The sequence below is a fragment of the Chroicocephalus ridibundus genome, chromosome 6, assembly GCF_963924245.1.
Source record: "Chroicocephalus ridibundus chromosome 6, bChrRid1.1, whole genome shotgun sequence".
In the NCBI taxonomy this organism is placed as follows: Eukaryota; Metazoa; Chordata; class Aves; order Charadriiformes; family Laridae; genus Chroicocephalus; species Chroicocephalus ridibundus.
Window position 1 is genome coordinate 14,834,066 of NC_086289.1, and position 25,536 is coordinate 14,859,601.

The 25,536-nt window shown below is 51.2% G+C and overlaps 2 protein-coding genes across 10 annotated transcripts in view; both read right to left on the bottom strand.

Moving 5' to 3' along the window:
* The window catches only part of WBP1L (WW domain binding protein 1 like), a 60,239-nt gene extending 44,612 nt beyond the window's left edge, over positions 1–15,627 (bottom strand). For 2 of the 3 annotated variants that reach the window (XM_063338390.1, XM_063338389.1), the window contains exon 1: positions 15,494–15,627. Coding sequence is in view for 1 of the 3 variants with exons in the window: in XM_063338387.1 (XP_063194457.1) it covers positions 15,494–15,580 (87 nt within the window). In the remaining 2 variants the exon portion in view is untranslated. The remainder of the gene's footprint in view (positions 1–15,493) is intronic. The other variant, XM_063338387.1, reaches the window with a different exon arrangement.
* Positions 15,628–19,001: 3,374 nt separating this feature from the next.
* On the bottom strand, positions 19,002–25,457 carry SFXN2 (sideroflexin 2). Of its 7 annotated transcripts, XM_063339583.1 has the most exons (12): positions 25,163–25,300; positions 24,540–24,783; positions 24,075–24,245; positions 22,880–22,978; positions 22,645–22,720; positions 22,482–22,567; positions 21,736–21,796; positions 21,598–21,664; positions 20,999–21,048; positions 20,640–20,689; positions 20,341–20,388; positions 19,002–19,936 (listed from the first exon to the last, which is right to left on the bottom strand). In XM_063339583.1, exons 2-12 carry the CDS (start codon positions 24,698–24,700, stop codon positions 19,837–19,839), a joined length of 969 nt encoding a protein of 322 aa, XP_063195653.1. In that variant the 5' UTR covers positions 24,701–24,783; positions 25,163–25,300; the 3' UTR covers positions 19,002–19,836. The 7 variants fall into 7 exon arrangements, 2 of the variants coding, with proteins under 2 accessions (XP_063195653.1, XP_063195654.1); XM_063339584.1 differs by lacking the exon at positions 19,002–19,936 and having other exon boundaries at positions 19,972–20,388; positions 24,540–24,712; positions 25,234–25,300; XR_010071726.1 differs by lacking the exons at positions 19,002–19,936; positions 25,163–25,300 and adding an exon at positions 25,390–25,457 and having other exon boundaries at positions 20,999–21,664; positions 24,540–24,712.
* Between the last annotated feature and the right edge of the window lie 79 nt (positions 25,458–25,536).

Genomic DNA, 25,536 nt, shown 5'->3' on the forward strand with positions numbered 1-25,536 from the left:
AACTGTGACCATTCCTACAAAAAGGCTCTAGAGAAAAAGCATCTGTGCAAACAGCTATCTGCCTGCCTGGGGGATGAGAGTCCTTTTATTGGATTTGTTCTGAAGCTACAGATGTACTTCAGATGCCCCGTGCTCATTCAACTACCCTGAATGTACCAGCCAAAAAATCTTATGCCATCCACATGAAGACAGTCACGTTCTCCAGTTTGCATCCAAGAGGTGTGCGATTTAGGGCTTGCCAAGAAAAGTTGCTTATCATAGTTAATTTTAACAATATCATACATAGCATTAAAATAGCTTCAAGAAAGGAAAGAAAAGTGTAATATAAATTACAAAGGCAGGTTATAAATCTTCCAAAAAGATCACAGTACAAGCCTGAAAGGGTAAGCAACCTGGTTTCATAAACATGCTTCTGATTAACCCTTTTCCAGCTTCAAAAAGATACGATCTCTATTGTTGCTAAGCATGTCTGCCAGAGCTTGCCAAGGAAAGCATGAGCAAGCAGCTTCAAAGGCAGAATGACGTACCTATAGCAGTAAACCCTAATCCTCGCTGTGGAAACCACGCAACTGAACTTAGTCATAGAAAATGGGATTAGAAATTCTAAAACAAAACAAGGGGTTGAAGGAATTCACAGTCATCCCAAGATCATGTTGAAAATATTGAGCAACATTTAAATAACTGTAGTCAGGGTTGATAAAGAGGAGAGTAAAACTAACATCTCGCACAGGAAACCTTTGGCAGATGGGGATAAGGATCCAGGTCAGCCTAAAACCTTACACACTGGCTTGGCAAGGAGCAGAGGTGACAGGGAGCACCCCAGCCATCAGCCCTAGAAATTTAAGTGCACGGACCCCTATCAATGGGTTTGTGTGATTTGACCATAGGAAACATGGCATGGGCTGAAGCAGACGGCGCTCACAGATCAGAGCGGTGCCTCACCTGCCACACAGGGGGCAAAGGGAGAGTCCCTGAGAAGCAGTTTGGGAAGTATGGCATTATTCTTTCCGCAGTTCATAACGGCACGCAAACACATGTATACAAGAATGTTGCAACTGCTCAAGTGACTGTCTTTGCTAGCGTCATATAAAGCACACAGCAGAAATGCAGGGGTCAGGATTTCTGAGGCAATTCTCCAAGGAGACAGAATTAATGTGACTTTCTGAAGTTCCCCACGTTTCTTGCACTAAAACTTCCTGGACAACAGCACTGCATATTTTCCAGTGACCAGACCTAACCCAAATTACACGTTTACACAACCCACATGAAATTCAGGTTTTGATGAATGTGTGTTTTCTTTTTAGGACAAGAGCTGATTTTCTAACTCAAGACAATCTTTCAAAAATAAACCATGTCTGCAGATAGGGTCAGGATGCCTAGAGAGATCCTAAAACAACAATTAGTTTAAGTGAGCTTCCCTGGCCCTCTTACTGCCAAAGAAAGTTCATTAGCAAGTACCAAGTATTCAACTCCTGATCACTTCAACAGATAAAATAAAGAGAACACAAAGACTTGCATCAGGAAAAGGAAGGCAGTGGCAGGAACAAAGGAGACTAGCAAGGAGAGAAAAGAATACCTTGAGAAAAAAGGCAGACTGTCATGATCTAAGTGCTGATGAAATCTGCTCCCAATCGATATGGAACGTGACCATAAAGTCCATACCAACAATCCGATGACAGAGAGCATATTCTCCCTTTGATCATTCTGAGTGTCAATGGAAACCCACTGGGGCTTGAAGAGATATCAAGCCTTTGAGAGATGAATATCTAACCTAGCACACAAACCATGAATGGAAATAGAAATTAGTTTCCACCCCTTCTCCCCAGGCCTATCACTTCCATTTAATGAAGTCTGAGTGGTCAGATTTCAGTGACCTTCCTCTGCTTTCTCTCTGCCTAGACACATCAGGCTCTTCTTTCCTTTAGAAAGGCCTCCACGCCTCCCTCTCACGAAAGGGAAAATAGGACAAGATAGATACTAGGTGCCACAACTTACATGCAGTTCTTCATGCCAGGCAGAACAGCATGGGGCTGTCCAAATTCATTGCAAGAGCAGAATGTCTACATTATCTTTAATTTGCCATTGACATTACCACGCAAGTCTTTTCTCCCTTGCAGCCTCACAGATTCCAGCAGAGCCCTGCAGAAAAGTGACCTTGCAGCAACAACCAAGCCTACGATATTACCAGGTACTTCCCAAACCCAAGGTCGTGGCAGTTTCAAACAAGGCACACCAGCGGAGAAGACTGGGAACTGTTTTTCTATAGGCTCTGCAGGGAAGGAGCAGACACTCACGGATAACCCTGCAGAGCCCCTCTGAAACCTCAGAGGTAACCAGACCTGCTCACAGACTCAGAGAAACTACAAAGATTCACCTTCCACCAGGAGCAAGATTCTGATCAACTAGTAGAGCCTCTAGACTATAATTGGTCAAAAAATTAAAAGAAAAGGAAGTTAGGGCATTTCACACTCTGCTCAGTCTCTTGAAAGATCGTGGTTTTTTGTTGGGTTGTTTTTTTTTTTTAAGAAGCTGCTTAGAAGTTCAGAGAAAAAAAAACAACCTTCTCTTAGCTTCCCTTCTGTATTTAGGCAGAAACTTTTTCAGTATTTCCAGTGTTGCGAAATAAAAGACAAAAGAAAACAAATCTACTTTGCCTACACAGAAGTGCCAACCAGAAAAAAAAAGCCACAAAAGCTTGTATAAATCCACGCACATCCCTAAAACCAGATGCACCTATCAAAGCATTGTTTAAAGTTTGCCCAAGTTGAGAGTCTAACTGAACTCTGTACTTGCTGTTAAGAATAATTTTACTCAAAGTAATAACCAGGATTCAAACCAAGTAAGAAATAATGAACTTGGTTTTAATTGGTTTGCGAGATACCCAATTTGTAAATGCTACCCTTAGCCAGCTATTGAATACACAAGTTGATAGAGCCCAGAAGGCACAGTGATGAGTGACTTAAGTGGAGGCACCCTACACCCACCAACATTCCTGCTGAATGAATGTGAAATCTGCAAGAATTGCTTTTATTTATCTTGCTAAAAGCGTTTCTTGGAAGGGCTGGAAAAATTTATTTCAGATGGATTTTTCATCTGAGAACAAAGTTGTATTTATTGTAATTATGCACTCTCCAGTGTGGCCTGCCTTGCTGAGAAAGAACATTAAATTCAGCTGCGCACAAACTCACGGAAGTGACCTTTTGAATGAAAATGCTGCAGCAAGAGACTTGTGGAGCATTCTCACTAAATAATAACCTACTGTCTGCGACTTGCAGATTAGTGCTCAGACCACTGATTTCAGCTGCTACTTACACAGGCACAAGTCCACATGAGGCCAATCAGCTGAGAATAAATCGTGTTTGCTGCATTCTACAATATGAAGAAACTTGGGAAACTATTCATAGTATCCAGTCCAGCATAGTTTTATGAAATTTTATTAACAATCATGCAGCAGCTTAACCTTCCAAAGCACTTTAAAGAGGTCTTTTCTGCAGGACACCCACTATCTAATTTAAATGTGAGGATCAAAGGTGTTATTGACACAAACTGAACAAGCTCTGACTTTAATGAGAGCAACAAATGCAAGGATGAACACCCACCACCCACACAGAAGTACCCCTGCTCCCTCTTTGCAGAAGGGCATGAGAATTATCTGAAAGGCTTCTGCTGTGTGGAAAGCCCAAGCACTGGGGGAGAGAGGCAGGTTAGCACTAAAGAGCTAGGAAGTCAAACTAGAAGGTTCATTTCATCACCTAAATGAAAAGTGCAATGTAAAATAGAAAGAGATGCAAGCCGTGCTTTTTTGGAAATGGAGGATGTCTATTTAGCGTGCAAATATAAAATGTCCTCCTTAGACACAGCAGATCGTCTTACTTTTTGCAGAAAGGTTAGATATTATAAGAAGTATCCCATCCTGTAAAGAACTTAAAACAGATGTCTGAGCCTTCCCAGCAGCTGGGTTGCTGGGTTCCCTGCTGCCAAAGAAAGCAAGGCAAGCTTGCGTGCCAACGTCCACATCTCAGGGGCACTTGGAAGCCACTCTGCCTGTCCATTCCACAATGGAGAGGACCTGCTAGCAACCTGCTCTGGGCTCCCTCTCCCCTTCACGCCCCAAGGTATGCACGGCAGGCTCTCATGGTTCATGGCCGTCTGAAGATCATGGTATGCAGCTGAAGTGTCTAGCAAATAAGACTACTCTGTTCTAAGCATCTGAGGATTTTTCAAGCCCAAACACAGCTACCAAAACAGTTTGCACTGCCAGTTTGGGTTCTGTACTCCCTTTTCTGATTCTGTATTTTCATTTCAGCAAGCTTGCTCTCAACTCACAGCTCTGCTCAGTGAACCTGCTGGTTTCGTCCCAAGTCTGCATCTCTGTGTGCTGTTGCCTCCAAGGGGGAATATGATAGAAGAATTTCAACTTCTTGAGTTCACTAGAGAACCAATTAACTTACAGTTGCGAAGAAGGAAAAGCTTTCATTTGGGCTATTCATTTTCTATGCAGTAAACACAGTACATGCAATTTGTGAGGTGCACAAAAGCTTGATCCTCATGTGTCTGATTATTTACAGTAATGCTTTCCAGACAAATAGAAGAACAGTCCCCACTCAAGCACAGAAGAAGCCAAGAACAATAAAACTGTATCTCATCAATTAGGTAAAGTTTGACCATAGTACTTGAGGGCATTGAAAACCTTTGGACCGAAACCTTGCAGAAGAAAACCAGGAGTTTCTTGGTTAACAATTAATAATGTAGACCTGAAGACTCTCATCCAGGCCTCCAGCTGAAGAGGGAAATTACAGGATATTTATATACCTGGTACTACAAATTCTCCCACTATTTTGATGCAAAAACCCCCACGGTTCATAGTTCAAAAACCCCCACGGTTCGCCATTTAATGTCCCTATTTTTGGTGAGAAATGCAAAATCACTTGCTTAATATCACATGGTAAGCCAGGGTCGGGACTGAAGAGTTCTTGCAAAAAGCACTAGTGTGTCAAAGGACAGACTCAAGAGCACACGGAGGCTTCTAAAAAAATAATTACTTTTGATAATATTTTAGAATTCACCCTCAAAAAACCCCAACAACAACTAAACCCAAGAAATCTCCCTTGAAAAATGTTGCAGTTTTTAAAAATCTTTTACCTTCCCACTAATTCTTCAGCTTATGTAAACTATCAAGACACTTCACCCTCAAGAGCTCTCACCACTGCAGAGCATGCAAGATGCTTGCTCTCAGGACAGGGGAAAAAGCCAACAAACACTGAAGCAGCGTAAGAGCTATAAATGAACAAGTTAATGGGTTGAACCAGATAAGAGCACTACTTTTAAAGCCTATTTCTTCAGTTAAAGACATTAGTTAAAAGCATAAACAAGTTTTACCTTGCACCTTGTCCTGAAGGAAAGTGCCTTCAGAAGAACTGTTGCCAGGCACTGGCTATCCGAGAGAAGAGCTAGTGATAAAAAGAGCTCTCATAGCAAGGATACATATAAAAAAAATCTAGGGTCGTTCATTTAAGAGTCTGTCTCAACTTGTAGAACTCCACTCGAACTTAAAGTTTCCAGATTTGTAAAATTAACTTTTTCTGTATTAACGGTATGGTAATGGCTACATCAACAGCAACAACTCACCCAGCCTGCAGATTACACTCATGCAAGGCACACAGTTCAATGGACACAATACACTCTCCATTTGCTTGCTTCCAGAAGGTCAAGATGCAAGTGGGCACAATACCCAGCCAGGCCACTGTGAACATCTTGTCTAGTGCTGTTTTCCTCCCCTGCAGATCTCTACGTTCACTGCTTACATACACAAATTTTCTCCTGTTTTATTAGGGTGCACTGAATATATTTAAATCCCTCGGTCACACTTCTAAAACCTTTTAGAGTAGGATTGTAGCAAGAAGAGTTTTGGTTACACACTGCTAGACAATACATCACAGACAAGAAACCATCAGTGCTGCTCTTTCTGTTCCCCCAAATTTATCTGTTCTGTTATAGGTTTCGGGGGCAGGGGTGCGCAGGGAAGGAGATTTCCCCAGGCTTTGTCCATGCAAGGAATTCAGCAAGTCATTACACTTTGTATCAGCGTGCAGTTACACACCAGCAAAGGTGAAATAAGGCAACAACAGATTTGTCTGGTCTCATAATCTAAAGTTTTCCTGGCACAATGCTTCTCAATAAATACATAGCTTGCTGAAAATAAAAGACAACTGCTTCTTCAGCTAGTCCTTCCAGAGAAAGCAAGCTACAGTTTTCAGAATGAAAAACAATACTATGAAAAGCAAAATCACTCCAGACTTCTTCTGAATTCATCTTTTAATGCCAGGATGATCCTGGGACTTTGCAGTGAAAGGACAGGCCTAAGGGCACAAAACGGGTCGGAGGAGAAGAAAACTCCTGACTCTTCTTCCCATAGCCTAACTGGTCTGTGGTGGTTTAGTACAATCACGTAGTCTGGCAAGACCTGGGAAGGACAGAGATACAAGGACAGAGCAAAAAAGCAAGAAACTCAGTAAAACAATGAGCGACAAACTTGAGAGCTATATTTAATAATCAAGTATGTGAGATGCAAGAATTTCCTAATAAGATGGGTAGGAAAAAGGAGCAAAACAATGAGACAAAGAGAAAACAATACAGCTAGGAAAATGAGAGGAAAATAAATTAAGACAGGCTTTGTCAGAGTCCAAGTGCTAAGTGTCAGTAAATGGAGACAATCAGCAGTGACAGATGTCTGCAAGCCTGTTTTATCTAAGCTTCAGATCACAGGATACCGAAGAGTCAAATGCAAGCTGTTTGTGAAGTTTGCTTCTTCTAAAAAGACAGAAGTCAAAACGACAAGGTAATTTGAAGACCACACAATACATGTGCAACCCTCCTCCTCGTCTTCAGCGTTCATGGCTTGAAAAGCAGTCTGCAAACGAACGAATGAGACAACCAGTAAGGAAAGGAGGAATTCTTCACACAGGAGACCCAGACCTGAGTCACGACCTTCACGTGTATTCAGGTAGCTGCATAAAATGCTTTCCAAGCAGAGAGTAAAGGTCTTTCACATCGTATCTGAAGAAAAGACTTTCCTCTCCCAAGGAAAGAGTTGGGGGGAGCACTTTTGGTAATTTTCCCAATACAATTACAATTGACACACAGGATGAGATGAAGTCAGCCCAGTATCATGGCCTTGAAGATATGCTGCCTTCTTAAAAGGTTTTGTTCAGTCCTTACAACACCCCTGTACAACGCCCACCACCTCTTCCAGCCCTTCCCCTACCTCCTGGCTCAGACTGACCCCAGCAACTGTTTAACCCTTTCATTCCACACCAGTCACTCCCAATTCCTGTTTAGCTCAACCAGAGAGCTCTAAAAGGTGCTTTTGCAGCAGGTTTCTAGCTCCATGGGACAGATTCTCTGCCACAACCAGTGGGACAGCTGTCACTATTCTGTGCAACAAAACAGCCTGATCTTCTGCTTGAGGCTAAAGACGTGCAGCTCCCATGGCTTCCTGTTGGCCATCATCCACCAACTGGGATTTAAAGAGGATCCCACACAGAGAAAGAGGTGTTTATTTAGAAAAACACACAACTACTGATACAGTTTTAACAAATAAGAAACCTATTACAAAGAGTCAGGAATACAGAGCTTGGCAAGGGCCAGTATTTCTGCATATTTTGCACTCTTTCCATATCAGGTTTCTGGTGTGGCTGCCACAATTACACTATTGTTTGACTGACAGCATTATCCCAGGCCGTCTTGAATATAAGCTCCAGTTCCATACTAATTTAAAAAAAAAAAATCTCTTGTGGACAACAGTACTTGACCTGCTGGTCATATCTGTCTGTGCTAGGACATAAGAGAAAAATGCAAATCAGTTCTGCTCACTAAAAAGCCTCTGCACCATCTGCTGGCATGCCATTAGTGTTCGAGTTTCCTCCCCGCTTCCAACAGGCAATGCTCAACACCTTTTACACAGGGAAAGCTCAAGATGGCTGGTGAGACTCCAGATTCCTGGCAAAACACGCTCTTCATAACTCTCTCTGCAGCTTATCAGCCTTTTCCCCTTCAATTTGCTGTTCAGCCATCAGGAGATGAAAAAGAAAAATAAAAGTAGTTCTGTAACCACTGGAGCTCCATAAAGCTGACCTCCCATCAATTTGTTCCACAAGGCTGATTGACTTTGCAGGCTAGCAAACTGTGAGCTCCAGTTGAAGTTTTCCAGAAGCTATGGCATATATCAAGTCAGTTAATCACGGACTCGCAAATTTCTGTGTTTAAGCAGCTTGCAACTGTAGCTTCTCACTCAGTGATGCTTCCTTCCCTGTTTTTGGTTGGTTGGTTGGGTTTTTTTAAGGTCTCTCTGTGCCTATCTGTTTCCAGGAATTCTGTTGAAATCTTATGTCTTTGAGGTCTCTTCCTATCAAATTTCATTCAAGTTAGCCAGTGGCTTCAAAATTAATTAATGGGGAGACAGACACTGGTAACTGCATAAAGCTTACCTCCTTCTGTCAACTATCTTCTTTCCATCAACAAAATCCGTTTTCCTGGGTAAAGACACACTCTGTCCCATCTCAGAATTTCTGGCAAATCAGTATCTCGACAGGCTCCCTCAGCCTCGAGTAGAGCCGAGATACAATTAGCTTTTGCTTTGAACATGATCCTTCCCAGATCTCAAAAAATTGTGAACCCCTGCTCTTGAGTTGCCTCTGAAATTTCTGTCACTGCCTTGTGCACACCAGAACCAGAGATGAAATAAAACCACATCACCACTAGAAGCAACAAACTTCTACCTCACAGTAATGCAAAAGATTAAAGAGGAAAGAAGGGAGAATCCTTTTCTTTACTGCTAGCAGATCTTTCCCTTCTTTAGGCAAATTCTTTCCTCTGCTAGTCCTAACGACTGCATTCAGGATCCTGAGGTCTTGAACCCCCATGAGAAAAGGAAAGGTCGCTCTTCTCACTTCTTTCCTAAACCCAGCATTCTACAGCTTGTCAGTACTGGTAGCTGCTCGCCATACCCACCTACACATCTGCAACCCATTAGCAGCAAGAGGCCAGCAGCATTTAAAACAGCAAGAGCTCTGTCCCCTGATGCACTGGTGATTTTTTCCATGCTCAAGCAGTCACTTGCTAGCAAGCCACCAGTGCACTGTCAGTGGTTGGACTTGTTTTACGATGTGCTGGCGTAAAAGTGCTTGGGAAGAAGGAAGAATTGGGAAACTGCATCTAAGTCTCCTACACAATCCAGTTCTCCTATCTTCTTTTCCATTGCCAGTTTGGACAGACCTTGAGCAATGCCGGGTGGATGGATACTGGCTCAGCGGAGGAGGCCTGCAAACCAGCAGCACCACAAGCTGCCTTCACACAAAATAAAGTCTCTCCTTTCTTTTTGCAGGTGGTGTTCTGGGCACAGCATGCCAAGGAACACTGGCCTTACTGGCATTAAATGGTTCAGCCTGCATACATCACCTCACTTTGCACCCAGCAAGCCCCCTCCTGCAAAGTGCTCCGTGACAGTTTCACAAGTCATTCCAGAGGCTACAGTGGTCATATAAAAATAATACTGGGGGCAGTGATCCCACTGATAATCACATCATTAGAGGAGAATCAAGTTCCTCCTTGTCCAAGCAGATAAATCACAGGTCTCTGCAGCACCTTGAGCCTTCCTTTGTAGTCAAACAGTATCTGTGACATCACAGAAAAGCATCATTTGTGACTGCCACACCAACATGCTTCTTGTCACAGGCAACGTACAGGCATACAGTTCCTGCTTGGCAAGCCTGTGCTCTCCAGCCAGCTGTTATTTCAGGTGTGTTTGTTACGTGCACTGCTCACAGGCTCAGCCACGTGAGCAACTGACTGTTAGAGCTCCGCTGCCACGGCACTCAGGCGTTGGCATCTCAAAACCTATTTTCTTAGCTGTCGGTTTTCTAATCACACAAGACAGCAGGGGGAAGGAGGGACCTGACTCTCCATCAGCATCTCTCCATGAAGTCATCCAGGAGTACTGTCCTGCACTCAGTGCTCACTTTCTTCCATCTCAGAAGCACTGACCAAAACCTGGTGCAATCAGGTTGTCCTGCAACGTGCATCTCTGCCCTGACATGACTAATGGCCCTTCAGAGATTGTCAGCAGCCCTGCCTCAGAGACTACTTTTGAGATGTCTCTGACATGCTGAGTCCTTTCCCCCATTGTTGCAAAAACAGCAGTGCAACCCTGGCAGGAGCAGCTTGCCCGGTCACCTTGGATTCATGAACCCCCTGAAACACAAGACAGGAGCGCATACAGCCATAAAGTCACTGGTTAAATGCATTAATAAGTTGAGAAGATTCCTATGCAGCTAACCAGAAAGGGCAAATTCTTACCCTGTAAAACAGGGCAGCTCAGATTAGAGGAACATCCCCAAACCCAGTACCAAATACGCATGTTGTCAGGAGACAGAACAAAAGGCCATGTGTAGCTCAGCGTTACTAAAACTGCAGAACATGCCTGACAAGGACACGTTTGCACAGGCACAGACACGACCAAAGGGCACAGCACACTGGATGGAGAAGTAGGCCAGAAGATCACCAGCCCATCACTAGGTTTTGGCCACAAGCTAATGTCTATTCAACCCTGCCAGCCCTCCCACTATGAGTTAAAGGGGGAAAAAAAGCAAAAAGTAAAGGTGGGCGGTCTGCATTTACTAAATATACTGCCCATTTCCTCAGAGGATGTCCATATATTTTCAGATTACAAAGAAACACCAACTGTAACCTATATTAATGCCTTTCAAATACCACAGAAAAACAGACAAAGGTGAACTTCAACATAACACTGGGTTAATACAGGCTGACAGAGCTATATAGAAGAGCACAGTTCTCACTTTCCCCAGCAGAAAAGCAACTGCTGAAGATGTGCAGGGGAGCAGCACTTCTAGGAATCAAAGTGAGGGCTCGATGGGTGTTTTAGCCACTGTTGAGCGACTGACACTGAAATGTGGCCAAACACTGAACGCATCCATCCCTCTGTCTCCCTAGAAGGGCCGATGGTGGTGTCACCACTTTGGGCAGGACCCCTGCTGCCCAGCAGCACTGCATCCAGCAGAGCCACCGCTCGGGGACAGTCGGTACTGGATGCTGCCACAGCCAGACGAGGCTGACCTGGCCTGACCCTGCCTGGCTGGCGAGGCTGGGAGGATGGAAAAATCCCCAACCATATCGAAACAACTCTGGCAGATGAAACTTTCCAAGTTCCCCTGCAGCATAGCACAGCTCTGCAAAAGCTGCCCAAGTTTATTCTTAAGATACTGTTATATTTTAGTTAATTAATATTTGGAAGGTGGCAGGGAAATTCTCAGAAAGGCAATGACAGGTCCCAGTCACAGAGTTGCTTTGACTATCCTGAAGAAAGTTGGCATGCTCCTCCCCCGGATGCATCGGACACTTTCAGACCAGGCTTTCCATCTGCTACACAGCTGCAGAGATGCAAGGAGAAATTCTTACAGCATTGCCTGTAATTGTAAGGGCAACTCACAAACAAAAAAAATTTATTTAGCGGGAAAGCATGCTATACAGATGAGACACCGGAGTTCACAGTGGTATAATCATCACGGTACGAGCAGTCCTTAATCCAATCTGCACAGTTATTTAGAGGTTCCTGTTCCGAGCAAGTACAGGACGTACTTTGATCTCTGCTGCCTCCTGCCAAAACTGTGAAAATTAGCAAGCCAAAAACCAAGAGTCACAAAGATATCATGGCAGACAAAATATATCCTATAGTTATACAAGCAGCTCTCCTCCCGAAGGACCCCAATTGCATTTCAGGAGACACAGAAGTGCAGTTGCAACTAATTACTTCTACCTTCATCAAAAAAGTTGTCTTAAATTTACAGACGAGGAGATGAGCCTCTCTTACACGAGGATAATTGAAACTTTGCTGTTCAGGTCACAAACTACCTTAAGTGATACTCTAAAAGGGCTCAGATGCAGCCAGACTCTTGGATGAAGCCTGGTAACTCCATATTGGTGCAATCAGAGCTGTGGTTGCAGCTAGAGCACAGCCTTGGACAGAAACTCTGTGTTACAGGGGTGTTAGCCACAGCGACAGTCACGCTGAGTTCTTCCTTAAAGCAAGGATTCGTCCTCTTTGTCACATACGATGAATCATCCCGCCAGTCACAGTACTTCAAGCAAAGTCTTTAATTTGGGATGAAATGGGTCTTTAAGAAGAGCATGCTTCTGTGAGATTTTGGCTCAAAACCACCTTATTAGAGAAAGACGGATTCCTCAAACTTGTCACATAGTTAACATTCACTTAAATCTCTTGTTTTTAAAGAAAACAACAGTTGAGAAAACTATGTGATAATTAAGCTGCAGGCATGGGAAGCAGACAGATAGTTGAGGCGGTCAAATAACCTTTACTCTGCCCCATAAAGAAAAACTACAATAGAAAAATGATTAATGGTCAAAGTTTTCACTATGAATTTGATCAAGCTCATTGTTAAAGATGTTAGTTTCTTTTTTCCTCACTTCCTTCTCCTTCAAAAAGGTGTGTTAAGGCTCTACATCTACAGTCGCAACTGAACATGGCTAGATTTCTTATTCCTGTGATGTTTATCCTGATTTTATTACATAATTGCAGTACTTCCACCCATAATCTACTGATAAATGCTTCAACTCCAGCTAACAGAGTTTTGTGTTCTGATTATAAGTGAAACTGCAAAGAATAGCCATAGAGACAGTTAAACAACTTCTACTCAGGATGGTGATGAGCTAATTATCTCCATTCTCCTCCAGCCACCACCCCAAACAAGTCTGAGTTAAAAGAAAGGCCTTTGAAGATCCTAGGCAGCCTGGACTTATTTTAACCTGAAAAATCAGACCCTCCTGCAGAGTACAGCGTGTTCTCGGGAATGTTTGTTCAGTGCGGCTAGGCAGTACAGCTCCACCTCCTGAATTATTTAGAGGACACATTTCCTGCAGAACCTCCCAGCCTTAGACCACCAGGTCTGCGGGACAGTTTTTGCAGGTGAGGAGGCCTGAACAACAAGCTCTCCCTGACAGCAGACGCAAGCAGGACACGGCAAATGTCTGCAAGGTAGATGGAAGTAGGCAGCAGTCACAAGAGGCAGCAAGGGCAGCAATGATCTGAAGAGGACAAGAGGCCAATGCTGTCAGAGTTTCAGCTAGAAACACAAGGGACCCTTGGTACGGAGATCTCCCAAGTCCAGCACTGCCCATTTGCAGCTCTTCGCTACAAGCCTATCCGCTCTGAGGAACCGGGCTCTAAGGCAACACCTAAGCAGACGAAGTTTTGTTACATGCTCATTTTCACTCTCCTACATTACCACTGTCATTTTTGAGTGGGTAGCTGTCAATCTCTAGTATGCAGTGAGATAATACCAGCTTTTTGACAGACAGAGTCTACATTTAAGATCTAAAATAACCAGCAAGAGTTTTATATAGACAAACTATGAAAAGAAAATGAGTAAAAGAAGCATCCATATCTAAGTGAAAGAAAACATAGGCCGCCAAAGCTCTTCTCCCCCACTCTCATGTATTATACCACTCAAGAATTACTATTTTTAGGATTATTTCTGGTGTGCTGAGTGAAGAGGATATCCACAAATCATGTATGCAACTATTCCACAAGCAAGCTAGTTGTATGATTGCTTCCACGCCCTCCTCCTCTTTCCTTTCCTCCTTTTCTACTTCCTATTCCTTTCTTCTACTAGCTCCTTGACTAATGTATAAGCTGTACGAAGCAGAGCATTTTTCACACTCTTCAAAGCAGGTATGGTATTTTTGTTAGCATGTAGAGGGTTGAAGACTTTCACAGCTTCTGTACAGATAATCCTACCACCTGACCACTGCTTGCAGCTGGAATACCGCAACAACCAGAGCAAAACAGACCTGAGATGTGCTTATATACACTTAGTTTATGTGCCTCAACTTGAAGATGAAACGGAGCAAGAGGTAGGACTTCCATCTGTTAAAGGCAGTTGAGACAATGTGGAAAACACGCCATTCAACACAATCCTGCATCTGGCTCTCTAGGGCAGCAACGGCCAAGCCCTAGCCTTGGCATGGCTGAAACAGATTTGGGATGACACTACCAACAGGGAATTACACAGCTTTTGAAGCAGATCTGGTGCTCTCAGCACCCTGAAAAGAAGGAGAAAATTCAAAAGGAGGAACACATCTGTAGTCATAGACAAACTCCTCACCTCCTCCTCCTGGAGGAGCATTGGGAAATATTTCAATGGACCCCTTCCAGAAGCAACACTAAGCACCGTTCAACTCACAGCATCTGTGACCTACAGTCACAGATCAGCATCTCACAGGCTCAGACCTTCAACAAATGCAAACTACAATTTGTACCTTATAAGTAATACACCACATCAAATCAGAAGTCATATTTGACCTACGTTCTACCTAGGGTAAAAAAGACATCTTGAGTCCATGAACAGTAAGATCCAGGTCGTGCACAGGTTGCTTGGCCTAGTACAGTCCTCTCCGAGTGACACTGAGCATACAGATTGAGGTGGGAGAGGTTTACAGGTGTCTACACTGGGGGACCCAAGAACATCACTGGAGATCCAAACAGTAGACATTGCAGCATAGACAGGAGACAGAGTAAAGAGATGAAGAAGAGAGAATCAACTTCATTAAAGCCCTTTCCAGGCATGAAGAAGGTAGTAAGCAGGTGGTCAGAGCCTACAAAGATAAGGCCTAATTCCCCTCATCCCGGTCAAGACCCACTCCCTCTTCCGTCCCTCTGCGCAGAGCCTTGCACCGAACCTCCCCACCACTGTTCCTGCCACGGGAAGACCAGCTCACCTGGCCTGTACAGCACCACACGAGTCCCATTTCCCTGCCGACCCAGGTCCTCTGGCCAGCTGCCCCATGGCCACCCTTCAGCTCATCCCAAACCTCCTCCAGCCCTGTCCCCTCACAGCCCACCTTCTTCCCTGTCACCACCCCCAAAAGACACATGTACCTCCATCCACAGGCCCCTGCACACCTGCCAGCTGAAGCCTTCTGCCCTCACTATAGCCATCTTTCCCATCATCTCCAGTCAACCACCATCAAACACCTTTCTCCGTGTCCTGCAGCCACCCTGCCGCACAAAGCACCTCCAAGAGGCACTGCCACCCGTACCTAAGTCCCTACAACACCTCTCTGTCCCCACGACACACCGGCACCCCCGAACTCAGGTCTCTGCATCTCCTCCAGCTCCACTTAGACCAAGGGGGGTCCCCAAACCTTAGGCGGGCCCCCAAAAGCCTCCTCCACCAGCCCCAAGAGCCCCAGACACTCCATGCACGCTCCCGCCCCTGCCAGCCCAGCCTGACCCCCCACCCCACCAGCCGCCCCCCTCACCCCAGAGGCCGCAGCGCTCATACCACGCCCCCCACAAGGCCTGCGGGCCCCCACAGCCGGACCCCCGCCCCAGGGACACAGCCCTCCAGCACGGCGCGACCCCAGACCACCCCCCAGGCGGCCCCCCCAGGGCAGCCCCTACCTGGGCAGGCTCCACGCTGGCGGGCAGACCCTCGGGCAGGGCCTGGAACAGCAGCAAAGCCATGACGGCGCGGAGCCTCCTCGCCATCCCCCCCACCCCCCGCTCCCCGCCTCCCCAACCCGACTGCGGCCCGGGACGGGAGCCGAGGGGGCACCCCGCGCCCCGCCCCGCCCCAGCCCGCCGCCTATTGGGCGGACGGCGCGCCTCTTGGTGTGCCATTGGCTCAGGGCGCTGTCGCTTAGGGCAGAACCGGGAGGGGCGGGGCCTGCGCGCAGGGAGCTGCCATCTTGAGTGTGGCGCACCGGGAAGGGAGCCCGGAGTAGGGCGAGGACTGCCATGTTGTGAGTGGCGGAACTGACTGGAGAGGGGGTGGGGGGCTGCCCCTTGGTCCTGCAGCCCCAGTGCAATACACCCCCGGGGGCAGACCCGGGCACTGCCAAAAGGCGGGTGCAGAAGCACCCTTTGGCCTGCTACAGCCTCTCTGGCACCCCAGTGGCAGCCAGGCACTCATCCCCCATCCACCTGGTGACACCCGGGTGTGGCGATCCCCGCTCGGCCTCCTCCCCAGTGCTCCCACAGAGTCTCAGACCCAAACAGTCCACCCGGACCTGGGGCGCACCGGGGAGCTTGACGTGGAGAGGGTGCTAAAATGGCAGCAGCAGCAGCATGGGGCTGGACTCGATGTGTTGGTGCCAGCACCGTCCGGAGACGGGCGCAGCACGGTGAAGAGGATCTCCCACCACGGCCAGGTCCCCGTGTGTCCCCACAGGCCAGACCCTGGCCCAGGCTTGCATCTCTGGGAGAACGGGGACACCGGTACTTGGGATTAATTCACAGCTCGGGGGAGATGGCCCGTGTTTCTGGGTCAGCGGCAGAGGCTTTCTACAGCTCCGCTCCCGGCACGCCAGGCAGCCTCCATGCTGGACTGGCATGACGAGGCTTATCAGATGCTCAGATAACGTGTTAAGAAAAGCCAGAAAAAAAATAATCGACTTAGCAGCTTATCTCCTACCCTGGCATTTTTCAATCAGGGCAGTACTCAGGGCACACCTAACCCCGCTGGATCAGCTTGCCAGTAGGTGTTAACCCATTACACGTGCACCCTGCTTGTTCCTCTCTCCGTAGGCAGCCAGTTCACCAGCCTCCACTGGCTTTCGGGCAAGGGGTGGTGAGCCAAGCCTGCCTGCTGGGGCTGCTGATGCCTCAGAGAAGACCCCCAGCCTCCCATGCCTCCCCAGCCCCTCCGCGGGCTCTGCTGCAGCCCAACATGACATCTTTGGCCTGGTTATCATTTGAAGGGAGGTTGTAAACATGCTGCAGCACTGACATTTCAGCCACGCACAGTTATTAAAGGAGTTTTATTCCTGTTTCCAGCTAGCCCTGAAATTAGAGGCACAGCAGGGAGAAGGTGGCGAGTGCATTTGGAGCACAGGACAAGCCCAGATCAGGTGTGACTCATTGCTGGAGAGCAATTAACACTTGCAGCTCTTCCCAAACAGGAACGAATCCTACTCTGATTCCTCGCAATGAGGTTTCCTTCCTGTTGCAGCCATGGGAAATGGAGGCAGGGCTGGCCGGAGCCACCCTTGTCAGCATGGGGACTTGCTGCCTGCAGCCTGGCTTTGACTTCTCTGCTCACTGGCAAGACCAAGGCAGGCTGGGGAGTTACTATGGGTTTGGGAAGTGCAGGCAGACACCGGCTGCATGACCATCTCCTGACACTGTTGCGACGTGAGCTGCTGAGATGACTCGAATCCTCCGGGGGAGATTCCAGCTACAACCTAGAAACCTAGAAACCCCGCTGAGCTAAACTGTCAGCTGGCATAAATCTATGTCAACCTGAAGAGGGAATCCACTGCTATAAGCTTGGGGGGGAGGTCTGGCTTGAGGATGACTTGCTGATACTCCAAACCCAGAGCAATCCTCTTCCTCTGGTTAAGAGCAAGGAACTGTACCATGTCTTGCTCCCCAGGGCAGGGGGAGAGCTGGCACAAGGTGGCAATAGCTCTTCAGAGGGTCCTCCTGCTCCATCGCCCCTCTGGTATGACTGGGGACAGGAAAAAAGGAGTGACAAAACCACTGAGGCTTTCCCACCGTGGTCCCAACCTTGGCTTTGGGTGGCTCCTGCCCTGGCATCGCTGGCCACAGAGTCCCCTGCTCTGACGGGACCCCCACGCACTGCAAACACAGGAAGGGTCAACAGTAAGAGCGTGCTGCAATGCGCAGGGGAAGGGCAGTTTCAGGGTGCTGCGGCACATGGTTTCACAAGCATCACCATGCTCCCGAGCATGCCAGAGGCACCTTGGACACAAATACAGCCCAGGCCGCTGCAGGTACCCTCCTAAAAGTGCTCAAAGCAGTTTTGGGTGTAGGGTAAGAGCAGCTTGAGTTAAGGAGCTTAGAGATGTCTCCTGGTGACTTCTTCCCACTCCCAACAGGAGTGACATCTGTTACATTTCATGTGCTTATCTATTCTTTTAATTGCACATTAACAAGAGATCTAATAATGCCCAGGGAACAGATACACAAGTTTGAACACATTTTCCTACTTTCTGCTGACCTATTAATTATTTCAGAGCTCTTGCACAGCTTTCCAGCTGTAGCTACCTGTGGTTGGAGACATTACCCTCTGCCTGTTGCAGCTTGGGCAGAAGCAAACCTGATGTGGATGCAGCTTGGCCCTTCAAGATGTACGTTTTGGGTTTGGCCACTCTGTAGGAGTGGAGTCGTTAATGCCAGAAAGCCCTTTGGCTGCAGACCCTGTGCCGCCGCTTGGGCATCCAGGCGGTGCTGGGATGCTGCTGCTTTCTGGGACCTGACAAATATCCCTGGCTGGAGGGGCAAGCGTGGACCATCCGCTGGGCCATGGGGCCCTCCGAGCTGCCCCATCATACAGCTGGTTAGAAACACGCTTCTCCCACCGAGGGGTGTTCATCAGCGAGCAGAGAGCCTGGACACAGGTGGTTGAGGGCTGGGACTTTAGCCCAAGACTTGGGCTGAACTCCAGGGCTCCTTCCTCCTCTGAAAATAGTCTGCAGCCGAAAACTCAAGCCAGTCGTCTTTGGGGTGGGAGAGGCCGCATGGCAGACCCAGGTCAGCATCATGCAAACGCTGCCTGGACAAGAAGACAAACAGCACCCATGGGTGTAGGAAGGATCACCCAGTGTCATCCCCCCAAAGGGACCAGAGTCACCATGAGCACAGCACTGTCACCTACCTTGTCACGTGCCTCGGAACTGTTTGCAGCCCCAGGATCCTCTCAGGGAAGGCTGCATGGGATGCCCAAAGGTTTCAAGGCTCATGCCAGCCCTTGCAGAGCCTCATGGCTCTTCCTCTTTCTCCTGGCCCCTGTGCTGACCCTCACCCTGGTGCCTGGTCAGACACAGAGCCCACACCGTTCCCTTTCAAGGCAGGAGTAAGACCAACATACCAGCCCTGCCCAGGGAACCAGACACCCAGAGACCAGCCAAAAGCAGAATCCACTGCTGTTTTTTAAAAATCACCACATTTTATTTTGCAACCCTCCTCTCTGCCATTTGCAGTGTTGCTGTTCAGAGCCTGAGTTCATGCCCTGACAGCTTTGTGATTCCTGTCTCCTTCCCACTTGTCCAAGGGGGCCCAGAGTCAACAGTCCCCCAAGGCTGCAGGTCCTCAGTCCTACCATGGGAAGTGAGACGCAGGACAAGGGTGATGGCTGGCTCTCGTGCTCAGAGGAATGGCTAGATTGCAAAAATTAGAGCTTAAAAACAATTGGCTATTTCTCTCCTGGATTGTGGCAATCACAAGGTGAATAAAACCTGATCCTGAGAGCAAGGAAGGCATGGTCCAAGCATTGGTCCCTTCCCACCTGCCAAGGCGGGATCCAGCTCTTGGTAAGAGGCCACTGTGGTCGTTTAAGGCAGCAACGTGATTTGGTTCCTGGTACGATGGCAGGGTGCCTGCCTTCAGAGGTAGGACTGTGCTCAGAGCCCGGAGGGACAGAGCCTGATGCCTCACAGGGCCGTGCCCAGTGACCGCACGAGGCTCAGACAGGCCGGGCAGATCCTCCTGCACAGGCCAGGAGGAAGGCATGGGAAGTGCAGCCATCGTCCAGGGCAAGAGAGACGTGGTCAGGCAGCGACACGGCCAGCAGCAGATGGGGGGAAGCTCAGGACAAGCCCAGGTGCTGCAAGCTGGGTGTGCAGAGCCAGATCCTGCCTCTCGGGGGGAAAGGAGGCAGCAGAGACAGTGCTGGTCTGGGGGACAGATCTGGCTGGACCATGCCTCTGAGCCCTGCTCAGGGGATGCGAGGTGGTGGCAGTAGGGGGACGGAGGGGTGTGATGGCTCCTGAGGTAGTTTCTGTTCACAGTCCCTTGTTAAAATAGACGTACGGCACTTTGTCCCCATGCTTGGCCACGATGCTGTCACGCAGCTCCGGCTCGAGGTCAGTCAGCGCAAGGGAGCTGTGGGGAGAGGGGATAGACACTGAGACCTGCGATCCTCCTCCCTAACCACTAGTCAGGCCACCCTCCCTTCCCCTTGCCATTCAAGATCCCCTGCAGTCCCTGGGATCTTGCAGGCTCAGTCAAGACCCACCACCCATCCCTGTCATCCACCACTCCCAGTGCTGGGGCGCAGAGAGCTGCCCATGGGGCTGGGGGTCCCATTGCTCCCAGCACAGAGCCCACAGAGCAGGGGAGGCACATGCTCTCCTGCTGCCCAGGGCACCAGCGTGTACAGGCAGGTACTGCGTTGGGTTGAAGCGTGCGTGCCCATCATGCTTCTCCTGGGATGGGCAGAGAAGAGCGAGGGGAGGAGGAAGGCTCCCGAGGTCCCACACAGGAGGGGGAAATAGCGAGACAGGTACCATCTCTGTGGGAACAGGGCGCAGGCTGCCGGCACCATGAACAGGAGGCTGCGGGACAGAGAAAAGCTGAGTGTTAGTGTTGGGGATCGCAGCCCATTTGCCCCCGGCTATAAGGATCTCAGCCCAAGGGGTGCTGCTCGTGCCCCACAACTCCCAACAACTGTGAAAAGCCGAGGCTGAGACGCAAGCAGCTTTGCAACCCCCTGCTGGGAAAGAGGTCTTTTTGCTGGGGTGATTTCAAGCACCCCTCAGAGCCACGCTCTGGACACCCACAGGCTGTCAAGCAGTGAGATACTTACAAGCCTCCGCACAGCAGCACCTGCAGAGGCCCATGGAGAACCCGGATCCGCTGCAAGGGAAGAGCCGGGAATGAGTCCCCAACCTCACGGCAAGCCTCCTCATGGGGTGGGGAGGCTTCTCCCCTCAATGGGGCTGAATGCACAACACCTCCAGGATGCCACTGGCCACCCTCCTGCAGCCTCTCCATGTCACCTGAGAGACCTTTGGTGTACCGGTGAGTCGAACAGGGGGGAAAGCAAGCTGGGGTCTGCACACACCTCCCCCCAATTTTATCCCCAGCATCTTGGTGGCTGGAGAGCAAGGGCTGGGACACCACAGGACCCACTGGAAAACCACAGCAGGAGAAATGTGGGCTCACCTGCATGAAGGGGAGTTTCTCCAGTCGCTCCATGATGATGGGCAAAATAACTAGGTGCAGAAAGAAGAGGTCAGGGCCCCTCCACACGCCAGCCTGCAGGGCTGCCCCAGCAGGACCCTCCTTCTGGAGGCCATGGCAGCGGCTGGTTGTTCTGGAGGCCACTGGGTGTTTGCTCACGGCAAGGATCTGGCACAGGACCCCCATCCATCCATCATCCAGGCAGCACAGTCTCTACTCCTTGTGCTCCTGTCCCTCCTTCCAGGCTTGTGGCATGGCAAGGGTCTCATAAGGGCAAGGGGATGTGGGGTTGTGGGACGAGGAGTCAGGGCCGGAGAGTGCGAGAGGTGTCCTTGTGGGGCCCGACCACCATGGGAACACCCCACATTCCCCATGGGCTGTGGGCTGGGATGGGGAGGGCTGGGAGCTTGGGGAACTCTGATGGGAATGGCAGGATGGGGAGACCAGCTCCACCAGTGAGATGAGACCAAACGCCACCTGGGATGCAGGGACATCCTCCCTCTCCTTCCCGGGGGGAAACTGAGGTGGCAGGTCCTGGGGGAGCCCCGGGTCTGGCCCCCACCCTCCTACGCCGCACTCACTCATGCCCGGTGCCGCCATGGTGATCCTGGAGACCACAACCTGCGCGATGCCCTTCACTGCTGCCCTCTGCAAGTAAGAGTAGTGGGTCAGCCCCCACCACACCATGTCCCAACCTGGACACCCATCCCGAGACTCACCCTGGAGCAGCCGAGCTCATTGTTGTCCCCATCCGTCACTGTCACCCCATTGATGATCTCCCTGGAGGACACATGCAGATGTGAGTCAGGGCTGGGATGGTTGGGGATGCATGAGGACACAGCAATGGAGTGAGCAGGTGCCAAGGGGGTCCTCTGTGCTGTGCTGGCACAGCAGCCCCAGCCACCCCCAGCCCTGGTCCCAGGGCACAGGGCTCCATCGTCCCAGGGTGCCACGGTCCCCAGCTCAGCCAATGCTGCCATCTTCAGGGCATGGCTGTGAACAGGGTCCAGCTGTCCGGGGGACGGACACCAGCCTGAGACCTGCAGTCGAGCCAGGGGACAGTCCCCAGCACAGCACCCCACCTCCCTGTGCTGTCACCCACGGGGGACCCCAAGCAGCAGACACAGGTCTCCACATGGACCCCATCTAGGGGGTCCCAGCACCAGGACATCATCGACTGGGGCCTCTCCCATGAACACACAGAGAAGATCTTTGGCCCAGACCCCAGAACAGCTATTCTCAGCCCCAAATCCCCCTCCTGCTCTGCATAGAGGCTGAGCCACCCCACCTGGCACTGCAAATGAGCAGACCCCACGTCACCTCCCTCCTGTCCTTCCACCCCCTCCCTCCCCTGGGATGGGAAACTGCGGTAGGGCAACCAGGCAGCCCAGGAGCCTGGTGACCACTGGCTTGCTTTCAGAGGAAGCCGGGTCCCTCGAGCACCCCAGCCGTGCATGGCACTTACTGTTGCCGCATCATGGGGATATTGACACAGTTGGCAGCAGCCACAGCTGCGAAGGGGACCCAACGGGCCAGCAAGGGGGGTGCTCGCTGCAGGAGACAGGCTGGCATCAGTGTGGGAGGGCAGGATGTGGCCAGCTGCCTCACCCAGCCCCAGTCCGGCGTACCTTGGTGTAGAGGTTGAGTCCCACCGCAGTGGCCAGGGCTGTACTGGTGGCTGTGACATAAGCCACGCCGATTTGCCTGGACAACATTTTACAAAGAAGGGAGAGAACAGAAACCCCAACTCTGACTCGATCCTGTTCCTTCGGTGCTCAAGATGGGACATGGGGGAGGTCTTTATGGGGCATCAGGTGGGGTCCCAACATAGAGGGCTCCCATCCCGTGCAGGGGCACGCTCACCTCAGTGAGATGGGAGAGGCGGCATTGCGGTTGGTGTAGTTGACGATGGCATTGAAGGACTGGTTCATCCACTGCCAGAAAACCACGGCAGGCACTGTCCTGTGGAGGGAAGGGACAAGAGAGCACCCAAGGGCCGTCAGGGACACCTGCTCTGTGCCTGGGGCCAGACATCGTGGGGGGACAGACAAGATGCCCTCGATACCCGTGTCATGGTGTCCCTCAAGGGAAACTGAGGCACTGTGGCAAAGCCATGAGCCAGTGGCAGAACTGGAAAAGGATCCCAGGAGTCCTGGCTGCCACGGGGCTTTGGGGAGCACAGGAGGGGGCCCAGCCCTGCAGGGTGCCCAGGCAGGGGTGGGAGACTTGGTCTTGGCAGAGCAGCAGCCGTCCTGCTGGGCTGAGATAAGCCTTCGTCAATGAAAGTGGCAAGGAGGGGGCATATGGGGACAAAAGCAGCTCTGGCGGTGACCAGGATGTCTGGGCTCTTACTGGCATCTCAAGGACACTGACATGGGGCAGGAGAGGACACAGGGAGATGTGGGTCTGAGCAAGCTTTGGGATGCAGGAGGGTGGAGATGGGCTGGGAAGAGGGTGACCCATCAGCACTGGGAGATCTCCCATCTAGGCTGGACCTCACCAGCAACAGGCAAACCAGTCCAGCAAGCAGGGGTGGGATGGGGATCCACTGGGAAAGGCAGTGTCTGTCCCACACAGCCTCTGGGATAGAGACAGGATCATTCTGCCCCCCAGCAGCCATTTCAGAAGGGACGTGCAGGGGGCCGCTGTCATGGGCTGGAGATGCTGCATCAGCCTGGCCTGGGGACACGTTTGGTCGCTGGTTTCAGGAGCCATTAAGGTCCACGGAGCAAGGGCAGCGGCCGTGCAGGACTTGGTCATGTTAATCATTACAGGGGCTCTGGAAAGAGCTGAGCAGAGCTGAGAGCTCGGGGTGAAGCGAGATTGTCCCCAGCTGTACCAGGGGCCCGGAGGATCCACAATGCTTCCACCACAGGCTGGGCCCTGGGGACAGGGCACAGGGACATGGGGCTTGGCCACGGGACACAGGCAGGCACAGCAGCCACGGGCATGCCTCAGGCAGCAGCCAGCCCCAGAGGAGACAGACTGGCCGTGTCCTGCCCATCAGGGACCCCTTGAGGGGCTGGGGGCTGTCACGGCTTCGTCCCCAGGAGCTCACCGGTAGAACTGGAGCATGCAGCCGGTGAGGGCCATGCCCCCCGGCACCTGGAAGGACATCCTCCCGATGAGGTTCATCTTCTCGCCGCTGTCAGGGTGGAAGGCTGAGTCGTACAGCTTCTTGGCATAGAGCAGCTGCTCCTGGCTGCTTCCCGGCGGCACCAGCCCGGCCCTGCAAGCCCAGAGCCCGTCAGGGAGAGCCGCACAGACTCAACAGCACCCGGCACCACTGGGCTCTGTGCCCCGGGCACCAAACATGAAAGGCAGAGGAAACATCTCCCACAAGGGAAACTTGTCCCAGCTTGAAGTTCCTGGGAGAAGCCTGGAACCACCTCCGACGGATGTTACGTCCCAGCGCACCAACTGGGGAACGACTGTCTCCATCCCCCCATGGCCCTGCAGGACGATCGGGTATGGCCGTGGGCACAGGGATGGCATCTGCCCCCGCTGTCCCCCGGCCCCTCACCTGCAGCCTTCCACCAGGGCCTTGGCCCGGTCCAGTTCCTCCTCCGGCACCAGCACCGTCCGCGGGTCGGTGATGTTGAGGAAATGCTTCAGGCGCCCCACAAAGGTGCTCTGGTCCCAGCGCGGGGCATCGATGTTGAAGCCGAGGGGGACAGTGGCCATTTCGCCGTGGGTCTGGGCAGGGGGAGAAAGCGGCTCGGGAGGATCCTGCCTGGCTTGCCTGCCACGGCCACAGGGGCGGTTAACTGAGCGAGAGCCATGGCAGGTTTATATTTAACGGGAAAGTTGGACTTTCAGCAGCCCTGAGCCTGGGAGCCTCCTGCGCCCCTGCTGCCGGCCGAACGCTGCGGGGAGGCCACTCCTTCACGCACCGCCCTCCCTCCGTGGGGTCCCCAAAATTGCGCTGCCCCCCACCCAGCACCTGGCACCCCCTCCCTGGGGTGGGATCACGCTGCACAGCACCGCGGGGCCCAGCTCCCCCCTCCCAGGGGCTGCACAGCACTGCCCTGCACGCCCTCCCCGCTGGGGCGCTACCCTGCGCCCCGCACTCGTGTGCGCAGGGCATGGCACCGCGTCCCCCTGTGGCACTGCATGCCCCCACGGCAGTACTCTGCACCCTCCTACCCCTCCTCCCCAGCGCTGCCGGCACCCGCTGTGGCACTGCACCCTCCTGTGGCGGCACTGCGCGGCCCCACCGATGCCCGCATCCCTGCCACACCGCGCTGTCCCATGCCACCGCGCTGTCCCTTCCCTTCCCTTCCTTTCCCATGCCACTGCCCCGCACGCCCCGCACACCCCACCCCGCCCCTCCCCTCCCCGCTCGCCGTGGCGCGGCCCCACGTGGCCCCTACCTGCCGTCCCCAGGCCCCTCGCGCGCCGTCTCCCGCCCACGTGGCCCCCACCTGCCCCCAGGCTCCGACGCGTGGCCGCCCTCAGCCAATCACAGGGGCCCGAGCGGCCGCGCCCATCTCCCCCCCGCTCCACCTTATGCGCACGCG